Source organism: Artemia sp. Qi Xiang Cuo, chromosome 9, assembly GCF_049724085.1.
Source record: "Artemia sp. Qi Xiang Cuo chromosome 9, ASM4972408v1, whole genome shotgun sequence".
In the NCBI taxonomy this organism is placed as follows: Eukaryota; Metazoa; Arthropoda; class Branchiopoda; order Anostraca; family Artemiidae; genus Artemia; species Artemia sp. Qi Xiang Cuo.
Window position 1 is genome coordinate 14757884 of NC_142802.1, and position 22866 is coordinate 14780749.

At 34.9% G+C, this 22866-nt stretch overlaps 1 protein-coding gene across 1 annotated transcript in view; it reads left to right on the plus strand.

Annotated features, from left to right (window-relative positions):
• LOC148948342 (interleukin enhancer-binding factor 2 homolog) overlaps nucleotides 1-22866 on the plus strand; it is a 67743-nt gene that overhangs the window by 1607 nt on the left and 43270 nt on the right. The window contains exon 2 of the mRNA XM_089094299.1: nucleotides 21104-21304. Within this exon, the coding sequence (XP_088950425.1) occupies nucleotides 21131-21304 (174 nt within the window). The 5' untranslated portion in view covers nucleotides 21104-21130. The remainder of the gene's footprint in view (nucleotides 1-21103; nucleotides 21305-22866) is intronic.

The window sequence follows — 22866 nt, forward strand, 5'->3', positions numbered from 1 at the left end:
ATGCTATAGTAAAATAAGGGTGGTGAAAAAGCCATTGCTATTTTTCCGGAATGCTAAAGAAAAATGGTCTTTTCCAGAAAGAGGTGTTTTACCCTAGGCTATCCTTTCTAATCTTATCCAAATATATAGCCCATATTATGTATTTCCCAGGCATTTATTGATTTTTGATATTGCCACTACTGATTCAATTTATGGGTAAATCAGTTGTAGCAATATTGATGCTAACACGGGTATAAGCTGTATATAAAAATAAGAGAAAAATGTATAATGTTTGAGGGTCTCTAAAGGGCTTAAAATCAAATTTATTGAAAGGGCTTAAAACTGAAACAAATGTTTTATTTGGATTCAGGATTAAATTCTGCTTCTAGAGATGAGTTTGTTTCTTAGCTATCTGAATAGTCTATTAATCTAGATATTTACCTAAGAAGCTTCCCTTATAATGTCTACAAAAATATGAAATGTGTAGATTTTCATATTTATGTTGCAAACTCCTAGGATAGACATATCATCATGTTTCCATGTATAGGGTAGACTTAAACCACTGTATTAATCCTTATAAAGAACAGTAAAGTGCCAAGTAATGTTGCTTGTGGCAAGGCATAATAAACTGGCAGAAATATTAAGTAAAACAATATTTTAGAAGTAATGGTGTAAGATAAATAGAGTAACAAGTTGAGTAAAGATATCTCAAGAAATAATAGAGCAAAGTATTCATTGTCATCATTATTTCTTTATTACCCAAAATGAAGACAGACACTACAAAGTATAAAGAAAAGAAAATATAATAAACTTCAATGTATTCAATAAACAATAGCAAGCATATTCAACACATAAGTAAAAAAAAAATCTAACCATAATCATAATGTGGCATGTATCATGATGTGCATAAAGGTGGTAACAAAGATGAAGCAATTAACTACAGACCAATCAGTATCACCTCTGCTATGGGAAAAATACTTGAAAGCATAGTCAATTCTCAGTCATTCAACATCTGACTCAAAATAAGCTGTTGTCCCCATGCTAGCATGGTCTCTGTTCTGCTAGATTGGTTGAGACCAACCCTATTGATGCATATGAATATGTCACCAAACTTATAGACAAGGGTTTCCCAGTTGACATGATTTTACTGGACTTTGCTAAAGCATTTGATAAGGTGTGCCACAGGCAACTGCATATCAAGCTTGAAGCTATTGGTATTAATACAGAAACTATTGACTGGGTGATGCTTTTCCTTAGTTATAGAAAACAAGCAGTTAAAGTGTTTGGGGATAATGGACAATCATTATCCCTCTGACCTTGTGGAAGTGAGAAGTGGAGTACCTAAAGGCACAGTCTTTGGCCCAACTTTATTTGATATTTTCATTAATGATGCACCTTGTAATATCAGAAATAAAATAAGCCTTTATGTAGATGATTCAAAGATAATTGGTTCAGTTGAAAGTTCAGGAAAAATAGAATCCATTCAAGCAGACTTGGACTCATTTACTTGCTGGGCAGAGACTTGGAAGCTGAAGTTCGATGTCCAGATATGCAAGGCTATCTACTTTGGTAATAAAAATTTAAGAACTGGTACTCAATTGAGTCAATGGACAAAACAAGGCAACTTGTTGTCAGTAGTCATGCTGAATATGATCTGGATCTATTAGTTGATGAATAGCTAATGTTCAGTTTGTATGCCCAGACTGTGGCAGCAAAGGCCAGTCAGACTCTTGGTATATTTAAGAGAACTTTCAGTAGTTGTTCACCATCAGTTATTTCAAAGCTCTATAAAGGTTTAATTTAACCTAAGCTAGAGTTTGACGTTTGCAATGCCAAACCAATTAATATATCTGACCAAGAGACTCTAGAAGCAGTTCAGAGGCATACAACTAAAAGCATCCAAGGTTTCTATAGCATTCCCTACCCATCCTGGCTTGAAAAACTAAATTTACCCTCACTGACTTATTACCAAAAGAGAGGGGATATGATTATGGCATTCAAGCTGCTCAACCATAAAGAACTTATCCCGAATGTCTTTCAACCAGATCTCTCTTCAAGGACAAGAGGACATGATCAAAAACTTTTCAAGAAGCATGCCAACTCAAGGTTACGTAGCAAATTCTTTTCTAATTGGGTGGTGAATCTATGGAACTTGTTAGACCAGGAAACAGTCTCTTCTGCCAGTATTGAGTCATTCAAATGATCAGTTGACAAGGAATTGTGCAACAAGTCCTGGCAGTTATTTTGGGACTCACCTGATCAGTCAGCACACAATCTTCAATGACCAGCAAATACAGGGTCATCCTACTGCTGGCGAGTGTGATTTAAGGTAATGATGTAAAACCTGGACAACAGATTTGAAACGCTAGCAATGGTTGGAGAGAAATGATAATAATTCTTTCTATTAAATGATGAGTGCAAATATAATTTAAAAATTCTCCAGTGCTTATATTATGATCAGTTGGATCAGATGTCTTCTGCAAGTTAACTGAAATAAGGCTTTGTTAGGTATTTTACATTTCAATATTATATGTTTGGTATCAAGAAAACTTACTTTGCAATGCCAGGTAGAAGTGCATTGAGTTGTAGTAAGCTATGACTCAATGCACTTTCTGAGCTGATCTTTTAAATACTTCTTCAAAAACTCATGGGATATTTTGTGAAATGATGCAGTATAAAAGATGATGAGTCATGTGTCAGGTTTTACATCATGATTATGGTTAGATCCTTTTTTACTTGTGTGTTGAATTTGTTTGCTATTGTTTATTGAATACATTTATGTTTATTATACTTCCTTTTCTTTGTACTCTGTAGTGTCTGTCTTTATTATGGTTAATAAAGAAGTAATAATTAGTTTTGAGGTACTTCTTGCTGCTCTAGTGAACTTTAAGCAAGCTTTCACTTTTGTATACAAATTGTATGTCACACCTTGAGAGAAATAGATTTTCCTCATGAAGCTATAAAACTGCTCTACAGGAACTTCTGTTTGATCATCTCTCTATGTAGGAATACTGCAGTAAATATTGGCCTCCTTCTTCTTCTTCTTCTTCTATTTCACAGCAGGCGGGCTTTTCAGTAGATATTATTTAGCCCTTTTCCTTTTGCTTCACTCTGTGGGCTACAGAGCTACTGGCTTGGTTGTCTCTTATTTATTAGATATTCTCTGATATTTTTCAGTAGATCTTTTGTCTCAAGGAGTTCAAATATAAGATGACAGATGTTGATTTCTATGGTCTGTGTGCAGGTATAGTTGGCTAGGCTCTTGGCTGATAGTGAGATTTTGTGGTGTTTGAAGCACTTTGACAGTTTACAAAGCAAGGTATGCTGTGCAGACGTCAGCATATTACATTCAAATAGACAGTGGTCAATTGTTTCATTATACATATTACAATACCTGCAAAGAGGGGACAGGGGAACAGAACCACTTGAATTAGGAAACTGATAACAGGATGCAAGAAAATTTAGTCCATTTCTTCCAGAACGAATTCTATGATAAATTTTAGAAAAATACTTCTTGGGAAAGGGGGAAAGAATAGGATTATTCTTATTAAACATAATATCATTAAACATAGTCTCCATTAAACATAAACAATTAAACATAGTCTCCATCAGTAAATATCTCTAATGGGGATTGGTCTCCCACTTGGCTGGTCAATATTTATAGCATTTTTTGCTATTTCATCAACATGATCATTACCACTTATACCAGAGTGGCTAGGAATATACTGAAGATAAGTTGTTATGCCACTTGAAGCAAGATTATCAATAAAATTAAGACAATGATAAGTATCAATATCCAACTTACACTGAGGAGCTGAAGACAGCACCTCAAGGCTTGATAAAGAGTCAGAATAAACTATAATATTATTTGAATTAGCAATCAAAGGTTTATTTTTCACAAGGTGTTCTAATGCCATGATTGTGGCATTTAACTCTGCCAACATTGTAGATACATTATTATACAATCTCTCACCCATTGCAATTTTCAGGTGAGAAAGGAAGGCACCACTTGCTACCTTCTTATTCATTTTGGACCCATCAACAAATATTTAGAAATGGTTTTTATAAGTAATTGTATTAAGTTCAGCAAATTTTTCTGGACAAAAGCAACGGGGGTTAAATCTTTAGTCCACTTTGAGAAATCAGTATTTATTATGGGGATTGACCAATTCCATGCTGGGGATTGGGGGAAAGTAGGTGCAATAGACTGTGGGTACAGGGAACTTCTTCTGAATATTGGCATACTCATCTGCAATGCCTCTATACATGGCTGGATTTCTTAACCAATTATGTAGGGTGTGTGAGCTATTTGATTCAATTTTTGTAAGAGGTTTTAGCAAGAGAAAGCTGCATCTCTCCCTTATTGTTGTTAATCCACTCTCCATAAGCAGAAACTTGGTGCTTGTGGGTTTCCTAAGACCAAATATGAGACGTATTATATCGTTTTGTATTTTTTCAATTTTTTGCATCTGGGTCTTTGTCAATGCACCATAGAAAATGAGCACATAGTCAATCTGGGGCCATGTATAGCACTTAAAATACTGAATCGATGTGTTCTTCTTACATGACCAGGGTGTTGAAAGAAGTCTTTTTAGCGTACTAGTTTTTCTATGACATTTTTTTATTGTGTTTGAAATGGGGAGATGAAAATAAAGTTTTGGGTTAAGTATGAGACCTAGGTAATTAATATGATTATCTTCTGGAACAGTTGTTCCATTTAGAGTTAGACTTGCATTAACATGATTTCGCTTATGGTGAAATTGGACTATTTTGGACTTGGTAGGTGTGATGGGTGGATCTGACCGTCGAGAGGGTCTTTCAATTAGAAAAGTGACTTTCGCAGTTTGATTCTGCATTCCGAAAGTTACTGCTAGATGACGGGAGTTCAAAATCCTTAGAATACTGTACATTTATTCGGGGGTGACTCTTGCCTCAGAGATATAGGGCAAAGAGGAGGCAGCTGAGGACTGGTCCCTGAGGAAGTCCTTTGGTTATTGTCTTTTAGGGTGAAGAGGCTGAACCTACACAAACAATGAAACTTTGCAATTCTATGAAAGATTTTATAAAAGATATTAACTTGGGGGGGGGGGTAGTCCAAGGTTTGCAAGTTTATTTAAAAGGATTTGGTGGTTCACATTGTCATATGCCGCTTCAAAATCTAGTTATTAGAAAGCTGCAACTAGGACATTATTTTTTTAGAATGATTCATTTATTGCATTTGTTAACAATATAAAAGTATCTGTTGAGGAATGGTGTTTCCTGAAACCAGTTTGAGTGTGAGGGATCATATTATTTTTTCCAACAAACCAGAGGAGTCGGTATTTTTGGGTTTATTTTTCTTTAGGATTGGTAGGAGGGACGAAAATATCCATATATTGGGGAACATAGATGAAGCCCAAGCATGATTATAACAATTTAGAAGTTGCTGTTTGTATGAAGGGGTGAAATTCTTTATCCATGTAGGGTGTATATTGTCATAGCTGCCGCTAGTCTTGGTCCTAATATGATGTATTGCATTATTCATTTCCTGGATTGAAAATGGGCTGGTTATATACTCGGATCCTGGGCGGGGTTGGTATCTTGGGTTCAAAGGAATTGGGGACATTTTGCTACAATTATTGGATGTTAGCTTATTAACAAAAAGAGTGGCAAATAGCTTAGCTTTTTCATTATCATTATCATAATTTGTATTATTATGAATAAGCTCATACAGCAGTGGGTTGGGGGAAGTCTTTTTCCCACAGATGTGGCTTATGACTTCATGTATAATTAGCTCATGTGTTTCTCTCGAGAGATTATTTGCAAAAATATTCCAGTAGTTATATTTAGCATTTATTATGGTCCTCTTTAGATAAGATTCTGGTTGTAATTTTTCTTAAATAAGTAGTTGGTGATGGTTTTTTTAAGAATGTTCTCATAGCTACATTTTTTGTTCTTAATTTATTTTGGCACTCATTTGTCCACTGTGCTGTGGAAATGTGTTTAGGGAAGGTTTTCCTGGGTGTTGTCCTGGGGATAGCATGATTAGCTGTATTTATTAGTAAAGATGCCAAAACTTCAGCGTGTGTGTCAGCTGTTGCATTTGAAATGCATGAATTTGGGGCGAAACTCGTAATTTCATCATTTAGCTTATTTTGGAACATAGGCCAATTTGCTTTAGTGTTGATATATTTGGAGGTATGTAATAGGGTTTCAGCAGGCTCGTTTAGGGAACAAACTATGGCAAAGTGGTCAGTACATAGACTATCAATTTTATTTATATAAATTTTATTCAAAATATTTAAAGACACAATTTGTAGGTCAATTGTGGAGAAACTGCCACTTTTGGGGTTGAAATATGTATTCTGGTTTGGAGGGGTAGCAACACCTAATTCAGTATTATTTGAAGTCATATGCTCAATGAATTTACCAGCTTTGTTTGCTGGTTTATTCCCCCACAAAAGGCTGTGGGCATTAAAGTCTCCACAAGTAATGATATTTTTTCAATATATTAGAATTATTTATATAGCTGAATAAATCCATGGCATCTGTAGTTTGGCCATTAGGGTTATAAAAGCTTATTATGTAAGTTTTTCTATATTCAGTCAAACACTGATACGAATTGCGTCAACATCATTTACAAAATCTGGAAAGTTGATGCCACAGAATTTTATATTATTTTTGACTATTAAAGCTACTCCACCTCCTTTTCTCTCTTATGATCTATCCTTTCTCAGGATAGTATATCCCAGAGACTTAATTTGTTGATTTTGGTTTACATGAGTTTCCTGGAGGCAAGCAATATTGATGGAATTATTATTCATAAAAGATATTAGTTCATTTAACTTATTTTCTGTGAGTGATCTTACGTTCCACTGGAGTATTGATATGTGTTGTGTTGTTGATTTATTTTTCATATGACTGTGTATCAATGTTCAGCTTTGTTAATAGTAAAGCAAGATCTTTTTTTGCTTGGATGATCATATGATCAGGGATGTAGATTTTTGCCAATTCTGCAATTATTTTTGTTTTTTGTAGTTAATGTATATTCATGGCTTGAACTGCATTACGGTTTAGAATGAATAAGCATATATTTGGGGATTGCATGTTTAGTTGTGCATCCTGTTTGTCAGTTAAGGGATTAATTCCTGGTAGTGTTTCTGGTTTGTTTCTTCTTGGGAGGGGGTGCCAGGCCAACCTCATCTCACTAGACAAGGAGACTTGTTGGCTTGGTGATTCATTCTGTTAGAGATGTGAGCTAGGGGGCTTAAAGGATGGTGTTTTGTAAGGGGTACTTGATGCATTAGGAGTGTTTGACTTGGGAGTTTTATTTGATTTCCTTATTGGTTTTATTTGGTGTGGTTGGACAGCACTTGCTTCCATAGCTGCCAAAGGGTATGGAATGGCCTTCTCTGTTGCTATTTGGAGTGTTAGAGCTCTTTTCTTATATGCAGGGCATTGTGATTTATTGGTAGATTCATGTGGGCCTTTACAATTGATATATGTAGGCTGAGTGTTGTTGAAGTTGTCAACTCTTTAGGATGGGATCCTTTACAATTACTACTGGCTAGGAGAATTTCATGGCATCATTTGTTTGTTGTGTGTCCCAGTTTGAGACACTTCTCACACTGGACAAGATTTGGCTTGTTTTCCTTGTGCAGTTTGATTTGCCCAATTAGGAATAACTTTTCTGGGATATTAATTTTTTCCTTCAGTTTAAATAGGAAAGATCTATTTTTTTTGAATCCATTAGAGCTGGATTTACCCAGTTGAGTGACATCTTCTACAGTGATTGTGTTACCAGCCCTATCTGAGAACCCTTCTTTTAACTCCTGAATTGGTATTTCTAGGGGAACATAATATACTACTATTTTTGTTGGGGATTGTTTTGGGTTCCATTTAGATGAATTAATTGGGGTGTTCAGAAGAGATTTTGGATTTAATATTATATCTGCTGATTTCTGATCTTGGACAGTTATTAGCAATGATCCATCACGGTGAATGTTAAGAGAAAACATTGATTTTAACATTTTGAAAATTGCAACCCTTATTGTAGTAATCTTTGTTATTTCAAAGGGGGTATTAGGAGAAATTTTGAGGTAAATTCCCAAGTTTTGGGAAGGGGAATCTCGGACTGGGGGAGGGGAAATACTTTTGATTGGGGACGTTTTTTCCTTTTTTTAGAGCTCCTAGAAAGGACCTCTTGAAACCCATTATCATCAATTGTAACATTAGCTCCAACACTGATCATTGTCCTATTCTCAGAGTTTGAGCTTTCATGTGAGCTTGGTGATAAAGAGCTTGACCAGCCAAGATGGGGCAAAAATGGATCAATTTCATTAGTATTTGGGGTGGGATCCGGAGGGACTTTTTTAGGGGGAGTTCTTTGCATTGCCTATTGGAATATGCTTTAAGCTAAACAGGAAAGGATAATACTATGATACCAGACCGTATGCACTCTACTGTGGGGAAAACTTCACCATCCACAAAAGAAACACCACAGTATGGCCCTGAGGAGGATTTTGAGCACGATTGGTTCAGTACAACTACTGATAAATCAAGACAATAATTCACAAGAAATTTATTTGTAAATTTCTTAAAATGTTGCTGTCGGCCTCTTCTTCTTCTTCTAATTCAAAGCAGGTGGGCTATTCAGTTAGTACTATTTAGCCCTCTTCTTTTTGCTTCACTCTGTGGTGTTACAGAGCAACTATCTTGGTTGTCTCTTGTTTATTAGATATTCTCAGATATATTTCAGTAGATCTTTTGACTCAAGGAGTTCAAATATAAGATGATAGATATCAATTTCTGTGCTCTGTGTGCAGGTATAGTTGGCTAAGCTCTTGGCTGAGAGTGAGATTTTGTGGTGTTTGAAGCATTTTAACAGTTTACAAAACAAGGTATGTTGTGCAGACGTCAGCATATTACATTCAAATAGGCAATGGTCAATTGTTTCATTATTCATATTACAATGCCTGCAAAGAGGGGACAGGGGAATTGAACCACTTGAATTAGAAAGCTTATATGAGAATGCAAGGAAATTTAGTCCATTTGTTCCAGAACGAATTCTATGATAGATTTTAGAAAGATACTTATTGGGAAAGGGGGAAATGATAGGATTAATCTTATTAAAATTAAAATCTGATAGCCTACATCGGAAAATATCTCTAATTGGGATTGGTCTCCCACTTGGCTGGTCAATATTTATAGCATTTTTAGCTATTTCACCAACCTGATGATTACCACTTATGCCAAGTGGCTAGGAATATTCAGAATATAAGTTTTTATGCCACTTGAAGCAAGATAATCAATAATACTGAGACAGTGCTAAGTGTCGATGTCCAACTTATATTGTGGAGCTGAGGCCAGCAACTCAAGGCTTGATAAAGAGTTGGAATAGATGATAATATTATTCGAATTTGCAATCAAAGGTTGGTTTTGCTTAAGGTGTTCTACTGCCATGATTATGGCATTTAACTCAGCAGACATTATAGATAAATTATTAAATAATCTCTCACCCATTGCAATTTTCAGATGAGGAAGGAAAACACCACTTGCAACCTTCTCATTCATTTTTGACCCATCAACAAATATCTGGAAGTGATTTTTATAGGTAATTGTATTAAGTTATGCAAATTTTTTCTGGACAAAAGCAATGGGGGTTAAATCTTTATTCCATTTTGAAAATTCATTATTTATTATGGGAGATGACCAATTCCATGGAGGGGATTGGGGGAAAGTAGGTGCAATAGAATTTGCTGGTACAGGGAACTTCTTTTGAATATTGGCATACCTGGTACTCATCTGCAATACCTCTATACATGGCTGGATTTCTTAACCAATTATATAATGTGTGTGAGCTATTTGATTCAATTTTTGTAAGATGTTTTGTCAAGAGAAGGCAACGTTTCTCCCTTAGTGTTGTTAAACCATTCTCCATAAGAAGAAACTTTGTGTTGATGGGTCTCCCAAGACCAAATATCAGATGTATTATATCATTTTGCATTGTTTCAATTTTTTACATCTGGGTCTTTGCACATGCACCATAGACGATGAGCCCATAGTCAATATGGGGTCTTATATGTGATTTATAAAACTGGAGTAAGTTTTTCTCCTTACAATCCCAGGGTGTGGAAAGAAGTCTTTTTAGTATATTTGCTTTTCTATAGCATTTTTTTATTTTGTTTGAAATGTGGAGGTAGAAATTAAATTTTTGGTCCAGTATAAGACCTAGGTAATTAATATAATTGTCTTATGGAATAGATGTTTTATTTAGTTAGTTTTTGCATTAACTTGGTTTCGCTTCTGGTGAAATTGGATTATTTTTGACTTGGTGGGTGCAATGGGTAAATCTGAATGTTGAGAGAATTTTTCGAACTGGAAAAGTGACTTTTGCAGATTTGACAGTGCTATCTGAAAGGTGTTGCCAGATGACCATAGCACTAGATCATCAGCATATTGTAGATTCGTGTGGGGTAGGTTCATGTCCCAGAGATATAGGGCAAATAGGAGGCAACTGAGGACTGCTCCCTGAGGTAGGCCTTGGGTTATTGTCTTTTGGGGTGAAGAGGCTGAACCAACACAAACGAAGAAACTTAACAATTCTATAAAGAATTTAATAAAGAAGACTAGCTTTGGGGGCACACCAAGATTCTCAAGTTTATTTCAAAGGAATTGGGGGTTCACATTATCCTATGCCCTTTCAAAATCTAGGAAAGCTGTCACTAGGGCATTAATTTTTGATAAAGATATATTTATTTGATTTGTTAGCAAAATGGAAGCATCTGTTGAGGAGTGGTGTTTCCTGAATCCAGTTTGAGTGTGTGGGATCATATTATTTTTTTCAACAAACCAGAGGAGTCTTTGATAGATCATTTTCTCCATTATTTTCCCCATCACAGGTGTAATCATTATGGGCCTATAAGACTCAAGGTTATCTTTTGGTTTATTTTTCTTTAGGATTGGTATGAGGGAAGAACAATTCCATATATTGGGGAACCTAGAAGATGCCCAAGCATGATTATAACAATTTAGCAGTTCTTGTTTGTATGAAGCTGTGAGATTTTTTATCCATATAGGGTGTATTTTGTAATAGCTGTAGCTAGTTTTGGTTCTACTGTGATGTATTCGATTATTCGATTCCAAGATTCAAAATGGATTAGTTATGTACTTAGATCCTGGGAATGGGTGGTAACTTTTGTTCATTGAGATTGTGGACAGTTTGCTTTGATTATTTGATGTTAGCTTATTAACAAAAAGAGTTGCAAATAGGTTAGCTTTTCCATTATCATTGTCATAATGGGTATTATTATGTATAAGTTCATACAGGAGTGGGTTTGGGGAAGTCTTTTTCGCACAGATGTGGCTTATGACTTTATGTATAATTTGCTCATGCGTTTCTCTGGAGAGATTATTTGCAAAATTATTCCAGTATTTATATTTAGCATCTATTTTAGTCCTTTTTAGATTAGATTCTGCTTGTAATTTTTTTAAATATGTAGTCGATGATGGTTTTTTTTTATGAAATCTGTCCTAGCTGCCTTTTTTATCCTCCATTTATTTAGGCACTCATTTGTCCACCATGCTTTAGGAATTTGTTTAGGGAATGTTTTCTTAGGTGTTGTCCTGGGGATAGCATGATTAGCTGTATTTATTAACATAGACCAATTTGCTTTAGTGTTCATATATTTGGAGGTATGAGATAAAGTTTCCGCAGGTTCATTTAGGGAGCAAACTATAGCAAAGTGGTCAGTACATAGACTATCAATTTTATTTATATAAATTTTGTTCAAAAAATTTAATGACACAATTTGTAGGTCAATTGTGGAGAATCTGCCACTTTTGGGGTTGAAATATGTTTTCAGGTTTGGAGGGGTAGCAACAGCTAATTCATTATTATTTGAAGTCATATTCTCAATGAATTTACCAGCTTTATTTGCTGGTTTATTCCCCCACAAAAGGCTGTGGGCATTGAAATCACCACAAATCATGATATTTTTTAACACATTAGAATTATTTATATAATTAAAGAAATCCTTGGCATCTGTAGTTTGGCCATTAAGGTTATAAAATCTTATTATGTAGGTTTTTAAATTATTCAGCCAAACACTGATACCAATAACATCAACATCATTTGCAAAATCTGGAAAATTTATTCCACAAAATTTTATATTATTATTAACTAATAAAGCTACCCCACCTCCTTTTCTCTCTGAAGATCTATCCTTTCTCAGGATAGTATATCCCGGAGACTTAATTTGTTGATTTTGGGTTAAATGAGTTTCCTGGAGGCAAGCAATATTAATGGAATTATTATTCATAAATGATATTATTTCATTTAGCTTATTTTCTAAGAGTGATCTTACATTCCATTGGAGTATTGATATACGTTGTGTTGTTGATTTATTCTTCATATGACTGTGTATCAATGTTCAGCTTTGTTAAAAGTAAAGCAAGATCTTTTTTTGCTTGAATTAGCATATCATCAGGGATGTAGATTTTTGCCAATTCTGCAATAATTTTTGTTTTCTGTATTTGATGTATGTTCATGGCCTGAACTGCATTACAGTTTAGAATGAATAAGCATATATTTGGGGATTGCATTTTTGGTTGTGCATCCTGTTTGTTGGTTAAGGGATTGATTCCTGGTAGTGTTACTTGTTTGTTTCCTCTTGGGAGGGGGGCCAGGCTGACCTCATCTCACCGGACAAAGAGGCTTGTTGGCTTGGTGATTCCGTCTGATAGGGATTTGAGCTAGGGGGCTTAGAAGATGGTGTTTTATATGGGGTGCTTGATGCATTGGGGGCATTTGACTTGGGGGTTTTGGTTTGTTTCATTACAGGCTTTATTTGGTATTGTTTGCAGCATTTGCTTCCATTGCTGCAAAGGGGTATGGGATGGCTTTCTCTGTTGATATTTGGAGTGTTAGAGCTCTTTTCTTGTATGCAGGGCATAATAATTTATTTGTAGATTCATGTGGGCCTTTGCATTTGATGCATGTAGGCTGAGTGTTGTTGCAAGTTGTCAGCTCTTTAGGATAGAAAGATTTACAATTACTACACTCTTGGAGAATTTCATTGCATTTGTTTGTCGTGTGTCCCAGTTTGAAACACTTCTGACACTGGATATGCTTAGGTTTGTATTCCTTGTGTGGTTTGATGTGCCCAAATAGGAATAATTTTTCTGGGATGTCAATTTTATCCTTCAGTGTGAATAAGAAGGATCTACTAGTTCATCGACCATTAGAGTTAGGTTTTTCATGTTGGGTAACATCCTCAACTGGGATTATGCTTCCAGCCCTATCTGATAGGCCTTCTTTTAACTCCTGAGTAGATATCTCCGGGGGATCATTATAAACTACTATTTTTGTTGGTGATTGTTTTGGGATCCAATTAGATGCAATAATTGGGGTATCCAGAAGGGATTTAAGGTTAATTATTGTATCTGCTGATTTCTGATCTTCTACAGCTATTAGCAGAGATCCATCACGGTTAATGTTAAGAGAGAACATTGATTTTAGCAATTTAAAAATTGCAACTCTTAGTGCAGTGATCATTTTTATTTCAAAGGGGGTAGTGGGAGTAATTTTAAGGTAAATTCCTAAGTTTTTGGAGGGAGGATCTTGGGCAGGGAGAGGGGAAATGCTTTTAATTGGGGAGATTTTTTTCCTTTTTTTAGAACTTCTAGAGAGGACCTCTTGAAACCCATTATCATCATTTATAGTTACATTAGCCCCTACACTTATCATTGTCCTATTCTCAGAATTGGAGCTATCATTAGAACTTTGAGATAGCGTGCTTGACCAGCCAGGATGGGTATCTTTCACTATGACACTTACACTGGAATTTGATTTGGGATCTGGGGGGACTTTTTTTTTGTAGGACTTCTAATCATTGCCTATTGGAAAAAGCTTTAAACACAAAAATAAAACTAAAACAAGAAGGGAAAATACAATGATATCAAACCGTCTGCACTATATTATGGGGAGGATAAACACCACAGTATAGCCCTGAGGGTGAGCTGAGCAGGATTGGCTTGGTACGACTTCTGATTAGAAGCGATAATATTCACAAGAAAATATGTTTCGATTTTCTTATAAGGTTGCGGTTGCTGTTGGTTCAACTTGGCTTAACAGCCAATCCTCTTCTTCTTCTTTGAATAGAGAACTTCAGGGACTAGCTCATTTAGGGATGAACATCATTGCATTTTTTTAGTCATATTGATCATAAGTAAGTTCCAGCTCAAAAGTGAATCACAGCTCCAATTTAGAAGCTACTGATGATTTGGTATTGTGGTCTACCTTAAGAAATACAAAGTTGGTAATTTTTTCAGCAAAGCATTAAAGGAGGTTCCTTCCTTTTTTGATTTTCATTATGAATACATAAAACTCCTTTATTGAAAGCCTGTTTGATAATTCCTTCATATAGACAAACTGTAGTAAACACTGGTCTCCTATTTGACTTAGCACCCAGCCCTCTCTTTAATCTTCATCTTTGACAAAGAACTCTTCAAGTACTAGCCCATTTATCCATTCCTTTGTTCACAGAATATAGGGATGTAGATTGGTGCATGATTTCTATTTACATAGATATCAATTTTAAAAAGTTTTTCAACAAAATAAGTTTTTCAAAGAAAAGCAGAGCTACATTAAACCAAAAATAAGCAGAAATAAAGTCAAATAACTCTCTAATTGTAAAATTACCAAAAAATCACCATCAATAAGCAAACGATACTCAAAACAAAGAGAAACTACAACAAATAACCTAAAAACAAGCAGAAATTAAGATGAATAGGGCTGAACCCTTATGCCTTCTGAAGATGAGATCATAAATTGTACTTCAATGAAAACAATCCTTATTTTGAGCTGAATATTACTATTTCTCATTGTATATAAAAAAGTAAAAAGAGATCATCAACACAACTAAGATTACTGAAAAAACAACAAATGAATATGGATTGATAGTTTAATATACATATATTAATAATTAGACCCCGGCGCCATGCTGGCGCATCGACCGAACGCCGCCAATGGGAGGCCCGGTTGACCGCCGCCGAAGTGCCGCAACGCCGCCGGCGGGGATTTCCCCGAAAATCAATGTGTCACTCCAAAAACAAATTGGTTCCCCAAATCCCTGAAAATCACCCAATCACGATGCTATCCCTATTGATTTATCACTAGTGACTATCCCTGCCAAATATTACTTTGTATACCATACTTCTTCACTACTCTCTTGTTTGTTAATTTTTGTCTCTTGTGTTACTTTACACAAAACCAGACAGATACAATTGCAATATACACGGTTCTCATATGTTGACAAAAGTATTGTCTTTATGAAACTGAATAAAGAAAAAAATTTTTTTTAACTGAAAGTAAGGAGCAACACTAAAACTTAAAACAAACAACAATTATTCCATATATGAATTGGACTGTCCCCTCCTCAACGCCTCGCTCTTTACGCTAAAGTTTTTTATTGTTTTAAAAAGTACAGTGGTGAAAAAGAGTCAAACTTTAGTGTAAAGAGTGAGGCGTTGAAGAGGGAATAGCCTCCTTCATATATGGAATAATTGCTGTTCGTTTTAAGTTTTAATGTCGCTCCTTACTTTCAGTAAAAAAAAACTTGTTTTTTATTTAATTTCTGAACGTTTTTCAACTAATGCAGGTTCGATTTTGGCTCACCGTGCATGAAAAATTAAAACACAATTTGCATATTAATTTTGGCAGATTTATTCCAGATACGAAGGGTCGCCCCCCTCCTCAATACCTTGCTCTTTACGCTAAAGCTGTTAGCAGTTTTAAAAAAAACTTCCTTTTCTAATTAAACAGCCCCTGTGTTTCAGTTTTAGTAAACAGTCAAACTTTAGCGTAAAGAATAAGGTATTGAGGAGGGAGCAACCTTTCATATATGGCATAATTTCTGTTCGTTTTTAAAATAATGCCGGTAAATCTGGCTCACCCTCTATGAAATATACCCCTCTCCCTCACGGCCCCCTCCTGTCAAATTCCCTCCAGACAGTTCCTTCCTCGGTGAGAATCCCCCCCCTCTCTGTAAAATGGCTTGTGGATGATTCACCCTGAAAAATTCTCCTTAGCATTTTTTTATTGGGTTAAGAGTAATCTATAATCAATTTCTCTATCACTCCATAAATACCCTGTTCTATGGAAATTATTTCCCAGAAAACAAAATGCGTGCATAAAAGCCCCCGGGCAATTCCCCTGGAACATCTCCATATAAAAAATTTGGCAAAGAGAATGTAAGACAATTAAAAAGATTTTTGTATAGTAATTCTGTCAAAACTCCCCAGTGTAACATTTCCCCTAGAATATTCAATCGTCAGAAATTTACCTCCCAAAGGAAGATTCTCCCCTTAAAAATCCACCTCAAGTACGACCCCCTCCCCCCCCAAAAAAAAATGGCTATATACTTCCCAATAACAAATATTATGAACAATGGGCAAAGTTCACAACTTGCAGCCCTTCCCCAGGGGACTGTGGTGGGTCATTTTACATCTAAAAACATAGTTATTAGATTTTTCGACTATACTGAACAAAATGGCTATCTCAAAATTTCAATCTGGTGACTATGGGGGAAAACATGACCATGGGAGGCGGCCTAGTTGCCCTCCAATTTTTTCAGTCACTTAAAAAGGGCACTAGAACTTTTGATTTCCGTTCGAATGAGCCCTCTTGTGATATTTTAGGACCACTGGGTAGGTACGATCACCTCTGGGAAGAAAAAAAAACCAAACAAATAAGCACAGAACCGTGATCTTTTGTCGGGCAAAAAAGAAAAAAAAATATAAAATTCCACATTTTGCATACAGGATCTTTAAATCTCTACATTTGGGTTATCCGATGAGCTGGATCTGATGGTGGGATTTTCATTAAGATTCTATGACTTTAGGGGGTGTTTTCCCCCTTTTTCGAAAGTAAGGCAAATGTTCCCAGGCTTGTAATTTTTGATGGGCGACACTAATTTGATGACACTTATATATTTGAAATCGGCATAAAAATCTGATTTTTTTGAGTTGTCGATTGGTATCAAAATTGGTATCCGTTTTTTAGAGTTTTGGTTACTATTGAGCTGGGTCGCTCCTTACTTACAGTTGATTACCACAAACTGTTTGATTGAGATTAAACCATTTTGCATGCAGTTTCCCAATGGCTATAAGATTCTTACATCATTCGTAGTCAAGAATTTTTTTTTAAGTTGAACAGGACGCATACACTATATAGGTTCAGTTGGATTTTGAAATTGATTGGCAACAGATTATTGCAACAACTGAATCATAAGTTTGTAGAATTTTGATTTGTATTTGCTATTTTTAGATACATTTTCTTAATGTTTAATACATAATTATTGAATGCCTAATATGTTAAAGAAGTTTTAATCTTCTTTCTGAAAAATGTTTACCCCCTCCCCCCCCCAAAAAAAAAACCTTCTATTGAGACTAAATTTAGCTATAGACTATGTACAAGGTTGGAGAATTGAATATTAAAACGGAAGTGACCCCTGAAATATGATTTACAAAAAAATTGTATGTTATTGCCTATAGTGAGGGGGAGAGGATATGGGGCTATCATTTTTAAATGATAGTACCTCAATTTTTTTTCAAATTCAAAGCAAGGATGCCAAAAAGCTAATTATTTTTTTTATTTAAAGCGGAGACGGAAGAAAATGATGTCAGAATCCCTGAGAAACCATAGAAATATGTGTATAGACCCAGAGCCCCCCATTCGGACTTTTTCATTGTTTTGGGTAGTTTTGGATTTCTTATAGGCTACTGGCCTAGTTTGGCTTTTGTGTGTGCTCCCTTTTAATTAGATTCCTTGGATCTTATTGAATGCCACGGCGATTCTATTATCTATTATTTCGTTTATTATGCGAGGGTTCTGAAACACCACAGCCATTTCGTTTCTTCCAGATTTCTACTTCTCTTGAGGAATAACGAACAAGATCAGCGTCCAGCCAGTGACTTGCGAAGTTTTTAACTCATGAATAGGCCCGAATCTTTTGTAAATTCAAGCTGGGATTTGAGAAAGACTGATGAAAACATTAATGTTTGTGATCAACATTGATTGCGCCGCCGACGTCTTACCGGCGGCGCGCCGCCGGTCATCCCTTATCGGCGCGGCGCCGGGGTCTATTAATAATTATTCCTCCAAGTCTTAATAATTTTGGTCTTATTAAAGTTAAAAAAGTGAATAAACAGAAATTACTACATATAAAAGCCAACTACAGGGCGTTTAAACGTGTATTGGTCAGAGTGCCATATCCCATCTCCTAAAAGATTTCTGTTTTGAATTGTGTATTTTGTTTGTTATAGAATCAACAATAAAAAACAAAGAAAATAACAATTGTTGTAAAGGCTTTGTATTAAGAGCCACCACAAATAAGAATAGGGCTATTGCCTCCTAAAACCTTTTAAAAGGCCAGTGTCATTTGTTCTTCATTGAAAACTATTTGCATTTCAAATTGCATCTTTACTTGGCAATATATCAGTACAAAAAAAAGAAGGAACTCTCTTTGATAATCAGGGTTACAGGAAAAAAAGAAGAAATTGTTTCTTGTGATAAACTCATTTGTGACTTAATTTTTTTTTGTCAAAACCTTCTCTTTTGATTCTATTTAATTAAGAAAGATAGGGGGCTGATGTCTAATAATAAATTTTCGCAACATGTACAAGCAGTTTGTGAAACAATCTACTTAATTTTTTGAAGCAGAATTAACAATTGGCTGATCAATAACAGATTCACCATTTGATTTCCTTTAAACTTGAAAGGAATGTATTCAAAAAGGAGTAAGTAGTGATAAAAATTTGTTGCAAATCAGATTAATGATACTACAATGATTTTCTTAGAAAGAACACAAAATTTATAGAGTTTGGCTTTAAAATTTTTCTTGGATGGTGAGGGAATTTTTCATTCGTTCAAACTTTGAAGCTGCTTAATTTTTGGTCTTCAATAGGACTGAAGCCATATCCCCTCCCCCACCCTGTAGACAACTTTCAATATCAATGGATCTTAATCAGTGCTTCCACTCTCAATTGTTCAAATTTGGGAGCCGATCTCCACAATTTGAGCAATTTTTGAGAAAACCAGATATAATTTTGAAATATAATGGATAATACCACTACCTTGCATGTAGTCTTCAAATATTTCAATTTGTAACTTCAATTGTGGCAATGTGTAGCTTCATATTTGTAGCTTAAAAAGTTACAGTTGTAACTTTTCTGTAAGAAGCACCTTTGAATAGAGGAGGGTAAGCTGCAGTCATAGCTAGGTTGGATCAAGATGCCTCAAGAAAATGTCGCGTTTGAGGGATTTGCAATTAAGGTCAGATAGGTATGGGTACTTGTATGACAATTGTAACTTTTCTGTAAGAAGCACCTTTGAATAGAGGAGGGTAAGCTGCAGTCATAGCTAGGTTGGATCAAGATGCCTCAAGAAAGTGTCTCGTTTGAGGGGTTTGCTATTAAGCTCAAATAGATATGGGTACTTGTATAATATCCTAACCACATTTTGTTTTCTCTCTGTAATAAAACCGGTTTCTCCGGTAATAAAACCGATGTATTTTTGCATGCACATGGAAGTAATCAGCTTAGCCTGAGAGAGATAAACTACTACAGAGGTATATTTTAATTTATTTTTTGATATGTAGAGTCAGTATTTTGGTTAGGTATCTAATATAATGCATTCTGGGCAGTCTGCTTTCCATAATTCTCTGTTGTAGTTTCCCTAATTTTGTTTCTAAAGTGTCATATTTTCATCATGTTTTAGTATATTTCATTATGATTAACCTGATTTCACTTGTTGAGTATGGTCAGGATATCATACAAGTACCTAGATGTGTTATTCATGGCCTAAACTAAAGCTACTTTTCTTTTGTTTGACAATTTACAAGGTTCTACTGTAACTGTTTAAATGTGGTGGGTTTTCTATTCAGTTTGCTAGAAAATTCTACTGTAAGATTACCCAAGGAGAATGATGCTTGGGACTGAGCTACAAATTTTAAATTGAAGAAACACTGTTGAAAATACATAGGTGAATTTTCAAGTTAATTTTGATTTTCTCTACAAGATTCGCACTATTTTCTGAAGCAACATCCTATGAAAATTAACAAATGTAAAATCAGGATAAGTCTATTGTATTGATGGCTTTTGCTGCTTGATAGACTTTTTGCTGATTGTCAAATTGACTGATTTTCTGGTAATTGAGTTAGTATTGGAAAATACTATTAGACTGCTATTAACAACTCTGGGAGCTGTTGTTCAAACTGGTCCATGGCAAACTGCTTAGAGAGTTGTGATCCTCAAGGTAAATATAGCCAAGAAACTACTATCACAGTTTAGTACTGGTTTGTTGTAACTGTTAATGTTTAAATAAATTTATGTCTACGTCATTTTTAAAATAATTATTGTGTTTATAGTTTTTACATCAAGAATCAATACAACCAAATATCATTCGGGGTTTTTCTGTCTTAGGTCTACATGGTCCAGTATACATATCCTATGTACCTTGAAAGAAAAAATCTGGTTATTCTCAGACTTCTGTGCAAAAAGTGGGGTAGTGTAGTAGCAATCCCACTTGGCAGTTTTCATGGCCCAGTGAAATCTGTTGGCAGATCTTGTCTGAAAATTCTATTTTTACATATAAAAATACTTTTTGCTCAAAGAAAAGCTGCGAAACACAAGTTGTGCTGGTAAAGTGTTGGCATTTTTTGGAATTCTGTCAAATTCTGCTACTGGCAGCTTTGGAATTTTTTCCATACCTGTGGCTGTTTTTGCATCTTAGGTCTGTTTGCACAGTTGTATACTAAATAATCAGATATAAATAAAATTGCACTTTTTGTATTGTGGGGGGGGGGGCTATGAAATGATACATCAGAAATTATTTTCTCAATATATGCTGTTTTCATTGAGGTCCCCTCTTTCCTGTCCACATGTCATGTAGGCTTGAAGTTAATTGGAAAACAAATAGATTTCTTTTAAATTTTAATTCCTGCTAATTTGGTTTCATTTATTCATTCATAAACGGTTTCTTCGAACACGCTGCCTTTTCATTTATAACTAAAATAAGATGACAATAAAAAAGGTAGCATTCTATTTACAGAACAACCTTCCTTTTATAACTTTAACTTTATTTTAGGACTTTTATTGATTCTCAAGTGAATACATGATGGCACGAGGTTTTGGAGGTCGGGGTCGTGGCTTTGGTGGAAATCGGCCAAGAGGAGGGTCTGCAAGACCAATTACAAGATTCATTAGTAGACCTACTTTTGATCCAGTTCTTGCTGAGCCAGCTTTCCCAAGAGTGAAACCATTGCCTGAAGAAACGGAATTTAATCAGGTTAGTTTAATTAAAATAGAAAACTTGTTTTATCTGTTGTCAAATGAAAAAGCATTTTTAGAATTATAAACAAATTTTAGGTTACAGTTTTAGTTAAAATTAAAAAAACATAAAATATTCGAAGATGATAAGCATGATTGTTTGTAAGTGTTATAATGTGTATACTTACAAAAAACATGACCTTTGTTATCTCAGTAAAATCTGTGTGAATAAGTAAATGTAACAATGTAAGCTTTACAAGAGAGTAAAAAAATTGGGAAATACGTCTGATTGGGTTTTCTGTTTTTTGTCAATTGTTGGACATCTCGATTTTCATCAACAAACAGCTGTCTGCACAAGGAAGGTTTCTGCCTGGCCTTCAAAATAAAGTTCAAAACTACAATTATTTCTGTATTTGAGAATAGGGCATATTCACCCCTTAGCCTCCCCTCTTATTGTGGAAAAATTTCAAGTTTAACATAATTTTATTATTAATATCCTTATCTATAGAGGAAGGAGGAGGGAAGGAGAAAATTTACTGTAAGAACTATTGTTTTGAAGAACTCCCCTTGAAAATGTAAAAATAATAGCCCTTGAATTCATTTTTGGCATTTCAGACTCCCTCCCTCCAAAAAACTGCCAAGAGATTAACATTTTCAGCAGCATTAAATCTTCAGTAATTATCACTTGTTTTGTTTTTTATTAGAAAATAGTCCAAGCTCCACGCAAACTTAACAGTTAGCTCATATTGAGGGCTATTTGGAGTTCTCTGCCAATACTGTTATTTAAGTGCCCAAGGAAGTACAGGTCGCTAAAAAGGTATTTTCGCTGTTTTAAGCACTCTCCGGCCTTGTCAAAATCCTTTTTTACCCCCATCTGACTTTTCTGTGTATTCTTTTAAAACAATCTCGTATACATGATAGCTTAAAAGTGTCTAAATTAGTGTTTGGGACAGTTCTATTCAAAATCTTTTCAATCGGTGATGTTTTTGCAATATTTGGTTAGAATTTGGCTTTTAGGCTTTCCGCCCTGATAGTTTGCATTAAAGGAAATATGAATTAAACTTTTTTCTGAAGATTTTTGTTGTTTCTTGCTCAAAACACTCCAACATAATTATGTTTTATTCATTTAAAACAATGAACATACAGAACAATTTTAAGAAGTGAACTCTAAATTCAGTTAATAATATAATGTATTTTAGCTTTTTTTTATAGTCCAAAAGATATTCACTAAGTTGTTGCTAAAATCTATTGGGATAGGCCGTTTACGGTACCTTTTATATTTTATTTATGCATAGATTAATTAGTGTATAGTTGTAGCAATATCATTCCTTAAAAGTAATATCATTCAGTCCAGGGATAATCTTTCCTTAAAAAGAATGTATTAATTATGGGAATTAAAAAGGGAAATTACAAGCCATATTCCAACTTGACCTTAAGGTCAACATTTAAAACCTATGTTGCAATGGAGGAAATTGGACTAATAAACAAGTTTAAAAGTATATGTTCAAACGAAGTATTTCCAGCAGTTCAGCCAACATTTTCAAAACAGAAAGCATTTCCGTTCGAAATTATTTCAAGTTA